Source organism: Mugil cephalus, chromosome 13 (assembly GCF_022458985.1).
Source record: "Mugil cephalus isolate CIBA_MC_2020 chromosome 13, CIBA_Mcephalus_1.1, whole genome shotgun sequence".
Lineage (NCBI taxonomy): Eukaryota > Metazoa > Chordata > Actinopteri > Mugiliformes > Mugilidae > Mugil > Mugil cephalus.
In genome coordinates this window covers 24802441-24821976 of record NC_061782.1, presented here as the reverse complement: position 1 = coordinate 24821976, position 19536 = coordinate 24802441, and the positions used below count along the sequence as shown (strand labels likewise).

General features: G+C 38.4%; 1 protein-coding gene across 2 annotated transcripts in view; it reads left to right on the top strand.

The window, feature by feature from the left end:
- piezo1 (piezo-type mechanosensitive ion channel component 1) overlaps positions 1–19536 on the top strand; it is a 78449-nt gene that overhangs the window by 40839 nt on the left and 18074 nt on the right. For both annotated transcript variants that reach the window (XM_047602789.1, XM_047602788.1), the window contains exons 11-30: positions 1509–1612; positions 1810–1889; positions 2157–2337; positions 2650–2755; positions 5071–5249; positions 5388–5536; positions 8107–8265; positions 8795–8901; positions 10014–10180; positions 10436–10612; positions 11442–11567; positions 12115–12315; positions 12536–12740; positions 13284–13388; positions 13842–13998; positions 14509–14752; positions 16050–16146; positions 16507–16672; positions 18017–18106; positions 18846–18928. In XM_047602789.1, coding sequence (XP_047458745.1) covers positions 1509–1612; positions 1810–1889; positions 2157–2337; positions 2650–2755; positions 5071–5249; positions 5388–5536; positions 8107–8265; positions 8795–8901; positions 10014–10180; positions 10436–10612; positions 11442–11567; positions 12115–12315; positions 12536–12740; positions 13284–13388; positions 13842–13998; positions 14509–14752; positions 16050–16146; positions 16507–16672; positions 18017–18106; positions 18846–18928 — 2883 coding nt within the window. The remainder of the gene's footprint in view (positions 1–1508; positions 1613–1809; positions 1890–2156; positions 2338–2649; positions 2756–5070; positions 5250–5387; positions 5537–8106; positions 8266–8794; positions 8902–10013; positions 10181–10435; positions 10613–11441; positions 11568–12114; positions 12316–12535; positions 12741–13283; positions 13389–13841; positions 13999–14508; positions 14753–16049; positions 16147–16506; positions 16673–18016; positions 18107–18845; positions 18929–19536) is intronic.

The window sequence follows — 19536 nt, the reverse complement described above, 5'->3', positions numbered from 1 at the left end:
TAATATTGATCAAACCTTCAGTTTAAGTGGAGATGACAAGTAAGATTGACAAGTGGTTGAGTAGAGTTCACCGCTTATACAGACAAGGTTGTTTTTGAAGAAGCTAAAAACATCTGCAAGCAGAAATGCGAAGTGAAATGTTCCATGTCTGTTATCAAATATTTTAGAATGCTTCAATTATTTTTCTTATTTAAACAAGACATAAACATAAATGTGAAACACAATGACCACTGTCATTCATTTTTCATAATTAATTTGTGATAGTGTTTATTTTACACATGCATGCTATATATACCCATATTTAAGTTAATATACTGCAAAATTAACATTTTGGCCCACCCTTAACCTGGATTCAGTTTTGGCCCTCCATTGGGAAGAATTTGCTTGTGTTTTACATCTGCCCCAGTTTTCTTCTGTTCTACTGTTATTTTGAGTGTAAGTCATCTCCCAAAAGAGAGAAAATTACAAAGTTAAAGATGCATTTCCTGGATTTTGCCATTATTATTTGCATTTTTGTTGATATTGTCATAACATTATTATTGCAACATTTTTTTGTCCACAATAATTGTGAAGTGAAATTCTGATATTGTGACAGCCCTAGTGAGTACACATCTTTATTTGTTTCACCTTCAAATCTTTAGAGAGTGACAGATGAAATGATGTAATCTGTGAAACTTTTGACAAGGTTCTGGTCTTCTTATACTATTTATATGTGCGGTGTCAGCATGTTAAGGTCTTTAGATCCTGGGGCTGAGTTTGTCAAAAGAAGTAGTAGCTGTAGATGTCTGTGGTTCTTGCTGGGAATTTCAAAAGATCCCCAAATTATTTAGAAAAAACTCCTATTCCATCATATGGAAACTTATCTCGTGTAGATTATCAATTTGCCCGTGATTTGCAGCCCCAGTAAATTTAGCCCCAATTCAAAAAGACATTGCTCAAATTTGTTAAATGCGCATTTACAATCGCCAAAAAATAGAATCAGGGCAAACACACAGTCTGCCAATGAATATATAATCAAAACCAGTCCCGTTGGGATAATTTACTCTGACAACTCAAAGACAACTCAAAGACAGCCTCACAAATAACTGTGAAGAGTGGTGTTTTGTGTAGGATTGGGCTGCTTGGAGACACTGATTCAACTAGGAATTCTGAGTGCTTGAGGATAAATTAAAGCCATTTGTCCAAAAGCTGAAGCTGAGCTAGAAGTTACTTCTAAGACCAAGGGTGTATTTATTTTTTTCCACAAAAGAATATCACATCTATTGAAATTTTTCTTCAGTAATATGAAACACCAGTTCCTTTGCTGTCTGTTCAAGTGCACACCTTTATATACAGAGACATCACTAAGGGGATCAGACGTTGTTCAAATATGTCACAAAAAAACACACCAGTGGGATGTATTTAGTTTTTCAAATGAGACATTTTAAGCAGCTTCTGTAATGAATATCTTTGTGTTGTTTGCTAATGTTTATATGTTGTAAATATTAATGCAGTTTAATTGTTTACAGGTTTTAGTGGGGCACCTAAAGGCCACCAGACTGAAAGTCCATTTTTTCTACTGGGAAAGGTGGTCATGCAGCAGAGCTATGTGTGTGCTCTGATAGCAATGATGGTAACCACGATTTTATACATTTATACAGCAACATTACAAATACAGATACAGTGTATACTTTTCTTAATTCATCTACTCAATTAACGCGTGACATTAAATAAGCTGTGTTGACAAAGTGCTTTGGCCACTATTGTTTAATCGTGTATTGTCTGTAGTATTTTTTTCCTTTTCTTACTTCACATTTCTATCTTGTTCAGGTTTGGAGCATCACATACCACAGTTGGCTAACTTTTGTGCTTCTGCTGTGGGCTTGTCTCATCTGGATGCTGCGTGCCAGGTACAGCTAACACCGGTAGCTGCCATGAAACAAATCAGATAGACAAATGTTAATTGATGCTTGTTGAATCTGAATGATGATCAAGACAGTTTGTCAGTTTTGAAACTAATTGAAAGTATTTATAACATTTGTTAACACATTCAAAATCATAACAATAACAGTTTATACTGATTTGAAACTTTAAAAGGCAGGGTTTCGAACGATTGACGGTCAGCAACTCACACTAACATTTCAGACTTGTATTCAGTTAGCTGTCCCTTTTTTCAGACGACATGCAGCCTCATTGTGCTCTCCATTCATCCTGCTCTATGGCCTGGCTCTGTGCTGTCTGCAGTACGTCTGGGCCATGGAGCTCCAGCCTGAACTGCCCACCACTGTGGGAAACATGAGCCTCAGACAACTGGGACTAGACAGAGCCCAGTACCCTTGTCTAAGACTGGGAGCTATGGTAAGATAAGAGCATAGATACTCAGGCAGCTTGTTAATGATTGATAACTTGTTAAACGTGTGACTTACTGTGATATTGTACACGATGCTTATAAGAATTACCCCTCATACCCTCAGAAGTAAACAATATTCCAAGTTCATTAGCAGAAAACACTTTATTCCTCTTCAGACATGCACAAAATATATGTTGAAGACTGATGCTGCAATATAAAAAAATGTATAAAGAATATAAAAGAAAATGGTTACCATTGAGAACATTTTAAAATAAATCCTCTCTCTCTATCTACCTCTTTTTTAATCTCTGTCTCTCCAGCTTTTATTTACGTTAACCTTCTGGTTGTTGGTACGTCAGTCCGTGAAGGAAAACTTCAGCAGGAAGAGGAAAATGGCCACGCCACTACAGGAAGTGACTACAGGGGGTCAGAAAACACCCACACATCCACCCACACACACACGATTTGTATGGCTATTTTTGTCAGGAAATTAATGACTCAATGCTAGCCCCTTACCCTAACCCCAACCCAGGGCTGTACATTTTGACACTTTTTGTTACATTTGCTACTAAAACCATTCAGTGCAAAGAGAAATATGTCTCCAGTGGCACACAGGCGAAGGAGTTGCGCTGGTATCTTCTCTAAAATGTAGGGGAAACTAACATTGCTCAAAGGTTGACGGGTGATGTTAGCAATATAAAATGGTGCAATAGACTCCACAAATAACGCTCCGTTCTCTGGCGCCAGAACCAGTGCAGTGATGGGGGAATATGTGAATGTGTGTATTATTTGAATAGCTAAATACTGAATGCAAGATAATAGTAATAATAATGTATATTTATGAATAGCACTATAAATACCACAGAGTTTAATATAGAACACATATAGTCTACATATAGTCCCTGGCCTGCAAAATGTTGAAGACCCCTGTCCTAGAAACACATGAGCTAATGAATGCAACCAGTGACCAGTGCTGTTCAAGGAGCCCCTTTTGGCCCTTTGGACTTTTTTCTAGTTGTCTTTTTTTGTCCTAAAAGTCATAAATAAAACAATTTATTTGTTTTAAAGGAATTTGTCATTCATTAGATTAACATACTAAGAGATTCTCCAAACACACTTCACCCTTGGCCCCTAAAATAAAATGTCAGTCCAAGCTAAGTTTAATACTTGAGAGCCCTGCATATTTAAACATAGCAACATTTCGAAAGATAGTTCAACAATGTTTCTGAATTTCTTTTCAATATCAAATTAATTTTGCCAATAAACACATTAACTGTCCACCTGCGTGTGCTACTAATTTTTAAATTGCAAGCACAATCTTAACACTCAAATTTCACAAACGTCCTCACTACGGGGTTTAAGACTCAAACTGGTTCTCAGAAAGACAGCTGTTCAAGAATTGAATTGAATTAAATTGAATTCCAATTATTGATTCCAATAATTGGAATGTGGTATGATGAGACCAGTACAAGAATATTATACATAGTTTAAAGATCATCAGTAATTAATTTGTCGGACTGTTCAGGAATAAGACTGATATTGTGACTGTGAGAACCTCTGCCATTATGACTGTACTGTCCTGGTCCTCTCATCAAGAGTCATATCAAGTGGACCAAAAAAACAAAGCAGCAAACAAAGCAACTTGAAGGCAAAGATGTTTTTTATTGAAAACATGGGGCATAATTATGTAATATACACAGACACTTATTTAATAAAAAACACACACGTTGAAATCCATTTAAACCAGTGTGTGCCAACGCATCTGTATATTTCCAGGCTATATATTTAAAGATACAGTATAACCTTGGTATTATTATATAAAAGGGCAATTATTATTCCTCTGTTGTTATTAAAGCAGATTAAAACTATTAACAGGTTTAATGTGAATGATCATCTAGTGCAATCTGCTAAAGACCCTGATATAATGTACTTGTAGCCTTTAACTCTCCACCTCCAGAGGTTTTAGTATTGAATAGGATTATATAATCTGTCAGACATGTCCAATTATATTACTTCTGGCATGTGTTATTGAGCTATACATTTCTTTTATATTTTCTAACAGTGAGCGTAAATATTAGCTATTACCCCAAAACAGCGCCACCATACTCCGCATCTGTCAACTCAGGTTGACTAACAAAAAGAAAGTAAACAAGCTAAGGCAAAACATTTTTAAATCGTTAGAGGTCTGAAAAGACATGTTTAATGTATGTTGGAGATGTAACGATATGAAAGTTTCGTATCATGATTAGTGTGGCCAAAATTGTCACAGTTATCGTTATTATCACGGTATTGTTGAAATGTACTCAAAATGTACAAAAAGTACTTATACACACACTGAAATCATTTATCCAAATTTTATTTAAAAAAAACAAAAACAAATAAAAAAACAAAAACAATGAACTTTAGGATGTAGTAGCGATAGCTGAGTTTGCCTGCTGCATGCCCACTCTGTAAATAATGGAAAAGCAAGTCCATTATTATTATTATTATCTGACTGAGACACACACACATTAACATCACTGCTGTAAAAACAAAACACATTTTAATGTTTCCTTTAGGATTTGTTTTTAACACGGGACGTTTTCTTCTAAAAATGTATGGGATCTGTGTGAGAGTTCCTCTATGTACGTCCATTAAATGACACCATAGTCTATCCTTGTTTTACAGACTAATGTGTACATTATATTCCTGCCATTTTAACATTGACATTCTTCCCTCTCTCTTGCCCATGCCTATTTTAGAAGAGACAGACAACGAATCAGTGCTGAAGGTTCTGGGAGGGATGGTCATGAGCTGCTACGCCAAATACTGGATCTACGTTTGTGGAGGGATGTTCATCATGGTCTCCTTTGCTGGAAAACTTGTTGCTTATAAGATCATCTATATGCTGCTGTTCCTGCTCTGCCTGTGTCTCTATCAGGTACGAACAGACGACAACAAAGCCCTGATTCAGTTTCTTTTTTAAAGTTCATGTCTGCTGTATTATATTAACACTGGTTTAGTGGACTCTTTTTAGGTTCATTCCACTTATCTCTTGTAACTTGTTATTATTTTGCAGGTGTACTATTCTCTATGGAGACGTCTCTTAAAGCTCTTCTGGTGGCTTGTTGTGGCCTACACCATGTTGGTGCTGATCTCCATCTACACTTACCAGTTTGAAGACTTTCCTGGATACTGGAGAAACTTCACTGGCTTCACAGAAGAACAGTATGTAGTTTTTAAACTTTGCTACTTGCTTTTCTGATCATTATTCAGGGTCAGTTTTCTGTGTGATCACCTTTGGGATGCCATCAGGGCTTGACATGAACTTTTTTGTTCACCAGCCACTCTGGCTAGTTTTTTAGTTACTAGCCACTCAGCATTTTAAGTAGCTGCAATTTTTGTTGTTTTATGTTAAAAACAACAAAATTATGTTTAATGTACTTCAACTAGATTACAACCTTTTACGGGCTGCCATATAGCTCAGTCAGTTGAGCATTCAGCCCATGTACTGAGGCTATGGTCCTCAATGCAGTGAGGGTTTGATTCCTGCTCATGGCCCTTCACTGCATGTCATTCCCCCTCTCTCTCTCACCTCCCTCCTGTCTGTCGTCAGCTATCCCTATCTAATACAGGTGTAAAATCCCATAAAAACATCTTCAAGAAAGATTTACTAACTATTTAAATGTAAATGACCCCTTGTACACGCTCACATCAAGAAATGTTTAACACTGCAGGTTACTGCATTATGCATAATGTTATATTTGGAAAATACTCTATTTTCCTAGTTATTAAGTGGTTTAAGTTGGGTGTCTATGTCGTTGCCAGGGGCAACGGAGGTCCATCGAATAATAATCAACGCTGAATACTGGTGATTCGCCAATCAGAATCAAGTATTCAAGAGAGCCCTTTTTCTTTTTTTTGTCTCCCCATCCTTCGCTTCATCTTAACTTTTCTTTTGTTTGTCTCCTCCCTGGGTTTTCTGACACCTTCAATATGCCTCCACATTATCACTCCACCGCTTCACAACCATGTTCTCCCCTGAGAATGCCTGACTGCAGTGACTTCAGTCACGAATGGACCAATGAGCAAACACTGTGCACACGCAGTGCTGTTATTTCAGATGCCGTTTGAGAAGGGTTGGCGGGTGTTAATGTCAAGCCCTGGATGTCATGTTTGACAACCATTGTATAGAAGGATGTGCAGTCAGTTTATAATTGATTTTCTCCCTACACGTTTTTGGTTACATTGTCATGTCGCACATTTAAAGTCATCAGTAATCACCAAGCTATGACATGGTTAGGTGACTGACACCTGACAATCAGTAGAGAATAACACTGGTCGTCTCATTATTATGACATATTTGGGTAGAATGATGTGACATCTAGACGAGCAGGACAGAGCGGTGAACTGGTCGTTATAGTGCAGCAACAGTTGACGATACAAGTCCATTGCTTTAAAGGATATGTGGATAGGATACTTGCTCTGAATATTGAATAATAAACAAATAGAAAATTTACACGATAAGATAATTAAGGTAGTGGACACAAAGGTTGAAACAGCAACAACTGAATGACAAACATTTGTCAGTTTTCATTGCTTTGTTGAATGTGTTTTGTCAATTTTATATTGTCCCTTGAGTTTTCTTTGAGTTTTCTGCTTGTAGTAAGGAGAACAGTTAGTTAGTTAGTACCTAATTTCCCCTTCGGGGATGAATAAAGTAATCTATCTATCTATCTATCTATCTATCTATCTATCTATCTATCTATCTATCTATCTATCTATCTATCTATCTATCTATCTATCTATCTATCTATCTATCTATCTATCTATCTGTCTGTCTGTCTGTCTGTCTGTCTGTCTGTCTGTCTGGTTAGTTAGTTAGTTAGTTAGTTAGTAAGGGTGTGCAAAGCATCCAGTATTTGTTGAGGGGAAAAAGTATTAAAAGTAGTAAAAGTAGTAAAATAAAATCTTTAAAAAAAAAAGAAAAAATCTTTTCTTTTTTTTTTGAGTTATACATTAAATTCTGCTGATAGAGGTGATTTAGACTGACTTAAAGGAGCAGAACATGACTGTGATGATGATTTGGTGCTTGTGGGAGACAATAGGGGTGACTCACTAGGTAGAGCTGTCCACGTTTCAGTCCTCGGAATATGCCACATGCCAAAGTGTCCTTGAGTAGGACACTGAACCTCTGTGACTGTACCGTGCTTTGAGTACCAATAGGTAGAAAAACACTATATAAAAGCATGACCATTTACCATTACCAATAGACAATAGTTTGAATTACTGAGCTAACGAATGCTAACTAAGAGGAATGCTAACATGAGAGAACCTGACTACAGACGTCTCAATAGTAACGTAATGGAATAATCTCCAAAGGTTATGTGCTGCCCCCCTGGACTCAGAGCTTCCTCTATTATGAACTCGACTTTTCACCCTGAAACCTGAACGTCACTCAGTTCGGGCAGATGCACAAATATTCACTGTGGTCACATGAGGATCCTTTTGATAGGATGTCTGTGTTCTTCTCGAATACAAGCAAATCATTTGAAAAATATTTGTTCAAAATAAGTATTTGTAAAAAAAAAACACATTATTTGTGCCTTTCCGAATACTATATTCAGGTTCGAGGCTCTACTCCTGATAGATAGATAGATAGATAGATAGATAGATAGATAGATAGATAGATAGATAGATAGATAGATAGATAGATAGATAGATAGATAGATAGATAGATAGATAGATAGATAGATAGATCATTTGAATTTAACAATTTAACTGAATGTTGTCCTCAGGTTGTCAGCCATTGGTCTGGAGACGTTTGCTCTGTCTGAACTCTTCACCAGTATCCTCATCCCTGGCTTCTTCCTGCTGGCCTGTATTTTGCAGCTGCACTACTTCCACAAACCCTTCATGAGAATCACTGACCTGGAGCACGTTACACCTATACACAGGTAGCATACCCACTTGTGTCACAAAAGATTTTTTTTTATTTGTATGCCTGTACACTGTATTTCTGAGTGAAACTACATCTGCATAGACACATGGAGAAGACTGCACCAACCCCCTGCCTTTGCTCTGGTAAATTGGGAAAACAAATGAGATGAGAACATGTTTTTTCCAATAAATGGTCTGACCTCATGTATGGGGTTGCGTATAGGCTCTGGGCAGAACACATTTATGTATGTGCCCCTGAGTCCAAGATGAGTCATCATATTTATTTCACAGAGGTAGAAAACACTGGGATCTCAGCATATAAATACTTTTTACAAGATGTTTTTCTGGGACCTAGAACGAAAGAAAGAAATAGAAATTAGTTTAAAGTAATTTTTCATTCTAGAAAAGCAAGCTGAAATTACATAATTAAAATTGCACTACTTTACATTGACATTATCGTATATATAGAATATTTCCTACTCTAGTCTCTTCTTTCAGAAATGTTTTATTTTTGCTTTTGCAATAATTAATAACATCTGCCTTCAGAAAGAAGAACAGTGAGAGGACTGAGCAAAGTGGTCCTGGTCCCGAGGGGTTGAACACTGCAGAGGAAGACCTGGTGGCAAACACTGATGACGGATCTGAAGATGAAGGTAGAGTAAAGGACACATTCAACACAACTAACACACATTTCAAATAACAAATATATTAGTTGTTATTTACTGTACAGCTAAACTGGTCTTTAAATGGTCATTGTGCTACTGTCCATTCATTACTTAATGAAGCAAATCACTTTCTGTTTTTCCGCCTCTCTGTATGGATCACTCTATACAGGGAATAATGTTAAATAAGTTTAGCAGCATGGATGGATATTTCTATCTTGTTTTGATCCATTCATCAATCTATCAAAGAATGTTACATTCCGCAAAGTCAGCCGCACTAAATCCTAGTGACTTGAACATCTGTTCTTATATTTTCATCTGCTAATCTGAAGTAGGGTCGCAGCGGCAACAGACTAAAGGTGCAATTCCAGACACCCCTCTCCCTAGCAACACATTCTAGCCCTGTGTGAGGTGTCCCAAGACAGGTCCGGACCCGAAAAGAAAAGTAATCCCTCCAGTAAATTCTGGTGACACATCCTCATTAGATGCCTGAATCACCTAAGATGGTGTCTTTCAACTTACATCTCCTCATCTTTGGAATTCACAAGCAACTCTAAAGTCACCTAAAGCTGTTCTGGGGAAGAAACAAAAAGGATGATCTAAAATGGATACAAAAATAAATAAATAATAGATATATACTGTATTGATGCCACATGGGCAAATCCTTTCTCTGCATTCGACCCATCCATTCATTCACACAGTAGTGTGTGCAGCAGTGGGCTGCCAGTTGTGTAGCATCAGATGAGTCCCACAGCAATGGCCATGGAGGGAACCTGGGCCTCTGGAATGGCAGGCGAGAATTCTGCCACTGAACAATCAATGCTTACATGGAGTCTTGAGGATTATAAACTTTGCTTTACTCTACTTTGTGACTTTTGAGTAAGAACTAAAGCTTACGTAAATGCAATTTCTGCAGAAACATTTCCTATTTATTTGATTTTTGAGAGTCTTGAACTGGTTTGTATGTGAGTATAATCAAGATTGCAAAACAGTCTTATACTCACTCGGACTGATTTCTTCTCAGTTGAGTTGTCTCTTTCTCTTGTCTATCCCTCATTCTCTTGCTCTTTTCATTCATTCATTCTCATTCTTCCCTTGTTCAGCGGAGTTGGTGCCCAGTAAATGGGGTCTGGTAATGGACAGGCTGCTGGTTCTGTCCAGAAAGTTCTCCGACATTCTCACCACAGTTCAAGAATTTCTCTGGAGGCTTATGGAGCTTCACATTCTCAAGATGGTGGCCTTCTTCTCAGTGTGGGTTGCACTTACAGAGGTAAGGGTAGTGGGGTGTGTGTGGGGTATATGTGGAAAAGAAATTAGAAATTGAAATGTTGCACAGCACATTAGATACATCTGATTTTTATTGATAACACATTGCTTACTGCTTACTGTGACATGGTTCAGTGAGGCAGGATAGTTATTAATACCAAAGAGATGAATGCGATGCACATATTTGATATTTACCTTTGTTTGTAGTTGTACATACATTAAGACTTAAATCTTGTCCTCTGTCTGGGTTTGTCTCTAGCCATCAGTGATGAATCTGGTCTTGGTGATACTGTGGTCTCTGGCGATGCCCTTTGGTCGATTCAGGACCATGGCTTCTTGTCTGTCTACAGTCTGGGTGTGTGTCATCATTGTGTGCAAGATGCTGTACCAGCTCAGCGTTGTCAACCCTGATGAGTACTCCCGTAACTGTACCATGGTGAGACACCTACACATTCAGTATCTGCAGCATTAACACAGGCCTGATGCATTGTTTCTTTTAATATAAACTTTCTGTCCCGAAAAGGTAGAGGTAAAAAGAAATACTAGGTTAACAAACCACACCGCACCAACTAGGTTGTAGCTAGGTTGTACCTATAATTGTTGGCTATTCACTTAATTCTGCTGTATGTTTTATTATATAGTCTCTTCTTGTGGCGTCAAGAGCAGCACACTAACAACAACAAGCTCAGCTCCACAAAATTAAATCACCACTGTAATGTTGGACTGGAAACAGAAACAAAAAGAAGTGACTATGCTGACAGATACTGGCAGATAACTGATTCAAGAAGCGGGTTATAAAACCAGAAAGAAAGAAGCCAAACAAAGATGGTGGAGCTGAAAAATTATGGGCAAAACAGAAAAAAATGTTAGTATGGGATGCAGTCAAATGTGCTAAATTAACCTAAAACTTTCCGTGGTGGAGGGGCTAAAATCAACGTGGCTACAGTCAGCCAGGACAGTGATGACACAGGTGTTGAGGCTACAGACCTCGTCGCAGGCGGCCCTGGTTCAAATCCCCCACCGAGCGGCCTTTCCTGCATGTCGTTCCCCCCTCTCTGCCTCTCCATTTCCTATTACTCTCCACTTTCCTGTCCATTAAAGGCCAAAAAGTCCCCCCAAAAAAACAAGAACTGCCTACATGAGTCTATCATGATAGCCTATGATAGCCTGTGAACAGGACGTGTGACCTTTGGTAAAGGTCCTTTATCAATACTTCCTGTTATTTATTGTTCAGTTGATTTCTTTATTTTATCTTTGCTTTACAGCCTCCAACAAATGAAACCAACTTATCGCCTGAGGAAATGATGAATTCAACTCTGTATAAGGAGCCAGTGGACCCAGCCAAATGGTTTGGCATTAGGAAAAATGCCACAGCGCTGGGATACAGCAAGGTAGAGCAAATTTACACTTCCTGCTTGGACCTCTCCTATTATTTGATTCATAAGTTTCAGTGGATCATATAAGGGTATATAACTAAGCTGCTGACACTCACCCAATCACATAAATGTATTAATTAATACATTTGCCATCTGTCAATATGTGAGCAGCAGAAAGTTTACACAGAGACACAGAATTAATAATTAATAAATTAGTACCCATGGCTACAATTTTCAGTCCTTATGTATACATCATTGCAGTAAATTCCTCAAAAGCTTTACTTTTCTTGGGGTGGAGTTGAGGCTACAGTCCTCGCTGCAGGTGGCCCCGGTTCGAATCCCGCATTAGACGCCCTTTCCTGCATGTCATTCCCCCCTCTCTGCCACCTCATTGCCTGTCTATCTCCACTGCACCTTCAATTAAAGGCTAAAATGCCCCGAAAAACAGCTTTACTTTCCTCTGTGGGTTCGGTCTGATGATCCAGTAAATTCCTTTGGCTTCATATAATTAAGGGCAGTTAGTCTGTAATTTCATTCATGTCCCGGTTATTTTTTTTTGCAGAACCATTTAATGGTGCTGATGTTGCTGGTGTTTGAGGCAACAGTGTATCGTCACCAGGCTCACCATTACCGCCAGCTCCAGCGATCCCCTCCCACCATCCCTGCTCTCTTTCCCGACGCCACAAGGGACACTTTGAACATGGGCCTCATACCCTGCTTCAAGTACCTGCTCAACTACACCTTCTACAAGTTTGGATTAGAGGTAGCTAAAAGAGAAACAAAGTAAAAAGAAATTAAAATTGAACTGAAAGAGAAATATTTGACAAAAGATCTTTAACAATAACAGTTATCTTTTTTAAAATCTCTTTTTTATTCAAATGTCAATAGACATTCCACAACATCACTGTTTTGCGTTGTTGCAGTGTTTCCATTCCCATTTGTGTCAATGTTTCATTTAAAAAAACCTTTCTGTTTTAAAAAAGATTTGCTTCCTGATGACAGTGAATGTGATCGGCCAGCGGATGAATTTTTTAGTTATAATCCATGGCTGCTGGCTGGTTGCAATCTTGGTGAGGCGGCGGCGGGCAGCTATTGCCAAGATTTGGCCCAGATATTGTCTCTTCCTATCCATCTTCATGATCTACCAGTATGTTCTTTGTGTTGGCATACCACCCATTCTCTGCATAGGTGAGTTCTGACTGAAAGTTCAAATGTATGGAGAGCACTTGTAGCAGGGAGATGCTTACTGGCATCCTAGTGGGTTCACACTCAACTGTTAAATTTAATAATAATTCACATTCTCAAAGAAACAACTAATCAAAAGCTAATTTGCCACGCTGATGGCTCCCCCTTAGCTTTAGGTTCTGTAAACCAGTTATTAATGCTATATACACAAAATTTTGGTGGACTGAATTTTAATTTACCTTTATTCACAGCGATTAAAAACTGCACATTATCAATTCATCCACTAGGAAAAGTCCAATTACTTCATACTTTTGAGTAGTATGTCATAATGTCCCACTATAGCGATATTTTGTTGGACAGTATAGTACTGAGACATATGTCTAATCCAATATAGACATAGTGCATGAAGAGTAATAGAAAGAATTAACGTATTTGCAAAAAGCTGAGTCAGCTACAGTGCTCTTGGTGCCAGTCTGTAAATGATTAACCCATTTCTACCATTCTACTTAAACCTTTCTGTGTATCTGTGTGTCTCTTGTGCTGTAGACTACCCGTGGCGTTGGAACACTCCATTGTTGATGAACTCCTCTCTCATTAAATGGATTTATCTGCCTGACTTCCACACAGTACCAAACTCCCAAAACCTTATAGGTAAGTTTTTGTGCCTGTGTTTCTGTGTGTGCTTTGTCACGTCATGACATTCATTCCTCAGTGTGTATTTCCATTTTGCCAGTTTGAATCAATGGCATAGTACTTTCAGTGAAACTTACTTACAGCTCATGTACAAAATAACATGTTCCAGTGACAGGAACGACTGTGTTGTGATTCACTCATCTAAGACATAAGAAAACCGTGAATTTAAATTAGATTGATCAGTCAGGGAGACACCGATCACTTGTCCCTCTGTTCAAATTTCAGGACCGTCTGAAACTTCAACACAGTTATTAATCCCTTATTTATTCTAGTGTCTAATTCTGTCCCATCACCAAAGTAGATAACATGAGGCAAAAAACAACAACAACAAAAAAAAGAAACAAGTGTTCCCTGGTAATATGGACGATGATGATGATCTCAATGGTGGATTGTGTTGTTGTGTGTCCACAGCGGACTTTGTGCTGTTGATGTGCGTATCCCAGCAGTGGAGAGTGTTTGAGTGTGAACACGTGGAGGAGTGGATGGTTCTGGCAGGAGAAAACACAGATGACCCTGATCCAATGGAAGGCCGACTGTTTAATCCTGTATCTAACTTCATCAACTGCAGGTGAGTGCAGCAACCGTCAACGAGCCACTGACAAAACTGCTTCCTCGGCTCTCTAGTCTTTTTTCTGATGTACACTAAGTTATAAGTTTGTATTGCTATCAATACACAGTGTCCAATACTCGTTCAGGTCAAAAACAGAAAAATGTGTGAATTCTGTAAACTTAAAATGCACTATAGGTGAAACCAGAGCGAAGCAAACAGTTGCAAAGGGCTGGCACCAGCTGTAATATTTTTTACGAGAACTGTAAATAAAGGATTATTCACATAAAATATGACAGTCATCAAGAAAGAAATATCAAAAAAGTTTGTATGTCTTAGTGGCCCAGTAAACTATGTGCTCAGTGTCATTCTGTAGCTGTGCTTGTTCTTGTTATGAACAAAAATAAAACAGAAGCAGTTGGACCTCACACTGTGTCTCACTCTCTCTTCTCATTTCTCTAGCAGCGTTTCTGTTGTTCAAATCCAGACATGAAACATCTAATTATTGTTATTCTCTCTGTCCTTTTCCAGGACTTACCTGGACATGGCTAAAGTTCTGGTATTTCGTTACTTCTTCTGGTTCGTCCTGTCAGTGGTCTTCGTCACAGGAGCCACTAGGATCTCTGTGTTTGGGCTGGGCTACTTGCTTGCCTGTTTCTTTTTTCTGTTGTTTGGAACCCAGCTATTGGTCAAACCATCCAAGATCCGCCTCACCTTGTGGGACTGCCTCATCATCTATACCGTGGCAGTCATTATATCTAAAAATCTGCTATCAGTGAGTATAAAGCTAATCTGCAGCTTGATCCTTGCTTCCTTCTGTCTTTATAATCAGTAATAATTGTTGTTATAAATGCATTTTACATACTGTATGGTGACAGCCACTGAGACTTCCAACAACCTCAGCTGTCAGGGGCTAAAGTGATCACTGGAACGCAGTTCTGGCACTCTTACATTTTACTCTTTTGTGTGTGGTACTATCACAGGCTCCATGTCAGGTTCTCGGAGTCATTCAGAATGGCCCTAAATAAACTGCATTGCCTAGAGAACAGGGCATTACATTATGCTCACATATCCCTATCCACTTCTGCCATTCATGCCTCTGTCTCAGTGATATAAGTAACAATAATGTCGACCTGGCTCCAAGTGGACAAAAAGGGAACCTAAACACAGACAGAATAGACGGGCTATGACTTAACAGAGCTTTGAGCAGCAAACCAAACCCAACCTTCAACACACCACTCACCAGATCTGGTGTAGGTAGCCTGAGGGATACTTAAACATACAGTATTGCATGGTATATAGTAGAGCTGATTTGTCTCTATGACACACTTGAAATAGAGGAAATATCAAGGAGTTTTGCTAGGAATACAAGGAACTTCCCTCACTCATGATTTCATTGCACACACTAACACACACAGGCTAATGTAGGCTAATGTACAAAGTGTTTTTTCACTAATACTTATAGATCTTTTCACTAGATTGTCCCCTTTATAAGATCACGTTATGCTGTCAACATTAGTAATATGTTCTAATAGATTTCATTCGTAGAAATTCAGGATATGATTCTTAATAATTAACTGGTACTGACTCTTCCATCTTAGACACCCAGAGTAATGGAATATAGGGTCCTGTTTTATTTGGGCAAGCACAACAAAAGGCTCAATGCTTTAGGTACATAAGTACACCTGCGGTTTTGATTAATGTACCTGTAATTGATATAATTTCTTATAATTATTCCATCATTGCTGTGTATTTGCTCCAAGTGTTGACTGAGGGCAGACTGACAGAAGCGGATCCCATTGTGATATTTTCTCGGCTCTTATTTCCTATCAAAAAACCAACAGATCACTTTATGCTTCCTCCTTTGAACAAACCTCCCAAATGTTTGCTCCTTTATTCCTGCTATGTGCTTTGTAAGTGAGCATGCATTGATGTCGCTTATAATCTCTCATTGAAGACTGATTACATATGAACAGTAACAATACAGCCATTCAAAGCTGGTAGTAGATCTGTGAAGTCAAGTTTCCCTTGACTGCTTCTATTCTCACTCTCTCTCTCTCTCTCTGTTGCAGATCCTAGCATGTGTGTTTGTGTTTGAGATGCAGAAAGGCTTCTGTTGGGTAATTCAACTTTTCAGCTTGGTTTGCACAGTCAAAGGATACTATGACCGTAAGTGACAATAATAATATATTAATACTGCCATTGTAAATTATTTGGGTATAGCTACATCTTGGTTAATAAAAGAATAGTAATATGATGATGAAACCCTTAATTGTCACTAGTTACAAGTACCAAGTAATATGGTATTTAGTAATGTAAGAAATTAACAAAGCAAATTCTTCCTTTTTCTATGTAGACCTCTCAATATTAGATGAATTAGTGATGTTTCTGAAATAATCATTTCATTTATGTCTTTACTTTATTTGCTTTTGGATCAGAGCCTTGCTTCTGTCCTCCTCACATAAGAGTGTCAGGCGAGTATGTTCTGCTGATTTCATTTTTTGATCATTGTTTTTCTTTTTCTGACAGCGAAAGGTGTGAGTGACAAGACATGCAGCCTCCCAGTAGAAGAGGCTGGGATCATCTGGGACAGCATCTGTTTTCTGTGCCTGTTGCTGCAGAGGAGGGTCTTCCTCAGTTTCTACTTCCTGCATGTGACAGCAGAGCTGCAGGCGTCTGCCAAACAGGCCTCAAGGTACAACCCAGAGGTTTAGATGACTTTAACAGTGGTGTGGTTCTATAGTGGCTGTGCAATAATAAATGAAAAGTCTGTTCTGGGTTACCAACCATAGTCGTCTTCTTCAGTGAATGGAGGAGGCAGCTCCTATTGTATAGTATATCAAGCCTCATGTGTCCTGTATGAAGACACATTTATTAATGCCCTTTAAGACTGAACCTGCAGTATCTTATGTGTGGTGTACAACCTCTTCTGCTCTAGATACATAAAGAGGAGGCATGTCTTGAACTTGAAGACCATGATGATCATGATACACTGAGATAAACCTACATACATACATCATGGTCACTGAAACCACTATCAGATAACTGTTCTTGTAGAATGCACAGAGAAGCTGTGGAACTCACACACTTAGCAGATGCCATCGCATCTCAGACAGAGCACTTCTGGGTAGAGGAGGAGGTGTCATGCAATGCAATGCAAGTCACCCAGCAACTGTTAATGGCCCAAATCAAGCGAGCCATGTGAATAAAGATAAATGTAGAAATTAAATGTCAGCAACACTAGTATCATCATGTGATGCCACAGCCTCTCAGCTGCGGTTATGGTCTGCTGGTAGCTTTAGGAATGTCCCATGTCTGAAAATAAGCAAGAGAGGGCTGAAAAGTGGGCCACTGTGCTCTATAAGTTGCAGTAATAAAACGTTTTGTGCTAGAGGACATCCTCATTGGGTTGTCCCTCAGTTTATTTGACCTGGAGTATTTTGAGATCAGTATTTGTCCTGCAGTATTCTGAATGCAAAATGTATACTTTATTGAACTGAACAAGCAAAAGTTCTTGATAGACACAGGGGTCAAAGAAGGAGCTTTGTTGTGACAATGATAAAGTGACACAATGTGGTCCTGTGAAACAATCCCAAAGCCCAAACTATGTGGGTTTTTCATCTCAGAGTCCAAAGTCATCACGCTGCAACTGAATCTGTCAGCTATCAAAATGGGGTTGAATAATATGAAACAAAGCCACTGTTGGGTGTTAGTGCCACTTCATGTTACTCACACTCTGCTCAACTAACCATCAGTATTTACAATAGGATGTAGTGTAGGAACGTATTCTGTCACCATGGGGATGTTTGATATGTCAGGATTAGTAAAGGACAGATTTTTGCCTTAATCATATCAGGTATATGGTGAAAATTAATTCATTGAATCTTATCTAAACATTTCAAAAATTGCGTGGTGACCCCACTGATAGAGAGGTGTTAGTAGATTCCAGTAGATCAGTCAACTATGATTAAACTGAGACCCTTCCTGTGTTTTTTGTAATGAAATGATAAATATAATGAGACCTGGTTCTTTGTTCCAGAGGGTTCGAGCTTTTCCGAGCCAGTATTGTGAAAAACATTAAGTTCCACCAGCAAGCCGAGAAGAAATCTCTGTCACAACTTAAGAGATCGTAAGTGTTGATTGTACAGTAAGTGCTGCTTTAGAATTAACATTAACATTGGATGTTGTAAACTACAGTATGATGACCATCCAGATGCTATACTTGCACAGTCTGCAAATCCACAGTGAATCCATGAGTATAACTCTTTTGATTGTTGGAAGCCTTTCTTTGGACTGATCTTTGTCCATTAGTAGTAAAATTGTTTTGCTTAGTATAGCCATGGTGTATGACAAGTGGTATACATTCAGTCGAAATCCTCCACTGTATTTTAAGATTCAAGATTCAAGATTCGAGATTCGTTTTATTGTCTTTATCCACTGTGTTTCCAATCCTTAATGGTGACCCTTATTATTTAGCGCATTAGTCAACTTGGAGTCGTTAGGCCTCTTGTACTGGCTGGCTGTTTCCTCAGACTGTCTACGTTTCAAATGTAAACTACATTGCCGCCAGTGGTTACACTTAAAGTTTCATGTCCCAAGTTAGTTCCAGCTTCAAATGCATAAATCATAACAAGAAAACAAACTCAGTTCTGTTTCTTTTAAACCCTACTAAAATCCAGACAATGCCTTCAAAGGCTTCCAGACATACATCTCTGTGGGTGACGCTCAAAGATTTATGGCCTCCTCATAATACAGACTATATGGAGTAATTTGTGTTTTGAAATCAGTAAGAAGAAAGTACTATATTGTCAGTATGAGCGTGGGCACCAAGTCTTCTCCTCCTTATTCTTCTTGTTTTCTTCTGTCAGGATGCAGAGAATTCGCTCCAAGCAGCAGAAGTACAGAGATGGATACAAAACAAGTGAAGGTCCCAGCAAAAGCCAAGCTGCTGGTAAGACATTATAAACACTATAAACACTGAACTCCAACTGTGCAGAACATCTTTTATCAAGTTTTATCTTTATGTCGGTGTTCTTTGTTAAGACATTGAGATATAAAGTGGTGATATCTGTCCTTTAGTCTATTTATAGCTTTATCCAGTCTGTTTATCTCTGTTAATAAAGAGAATAATATTTTACTTTCAAGAGCTCATAAAATAACCAATGTCTTTTCTTTGTGCCCATTCTTCCTCCTTCATTTTTGTTTGGTTCCTTCTGTACTGTGTTTTTGCTCTTCCATCAACTATAGGATATCTCCTGGTAATGTAACATGCATCAGCTATATATTGTACTCTTCTTTAAATCACAGTTAGATTACACATGTACGCTTTAGTCAGATGCATGTGTGACAGATGTCTGTTGATCTCATTCCTCCTGCTGTTGACAAATTGCTATTGACACTACATGAAATAGTAACTGAATTTAAATGAATTGAAACGGAATATCCCAGTTCAATCATTATAATGAATCACTGAGCTTTACTCTTGTGCAATCCACTGTGTAGATGTTTTTCATCAACATTCATACTAAAATATCCTGAACAGCACTTCTTCTAAACCTT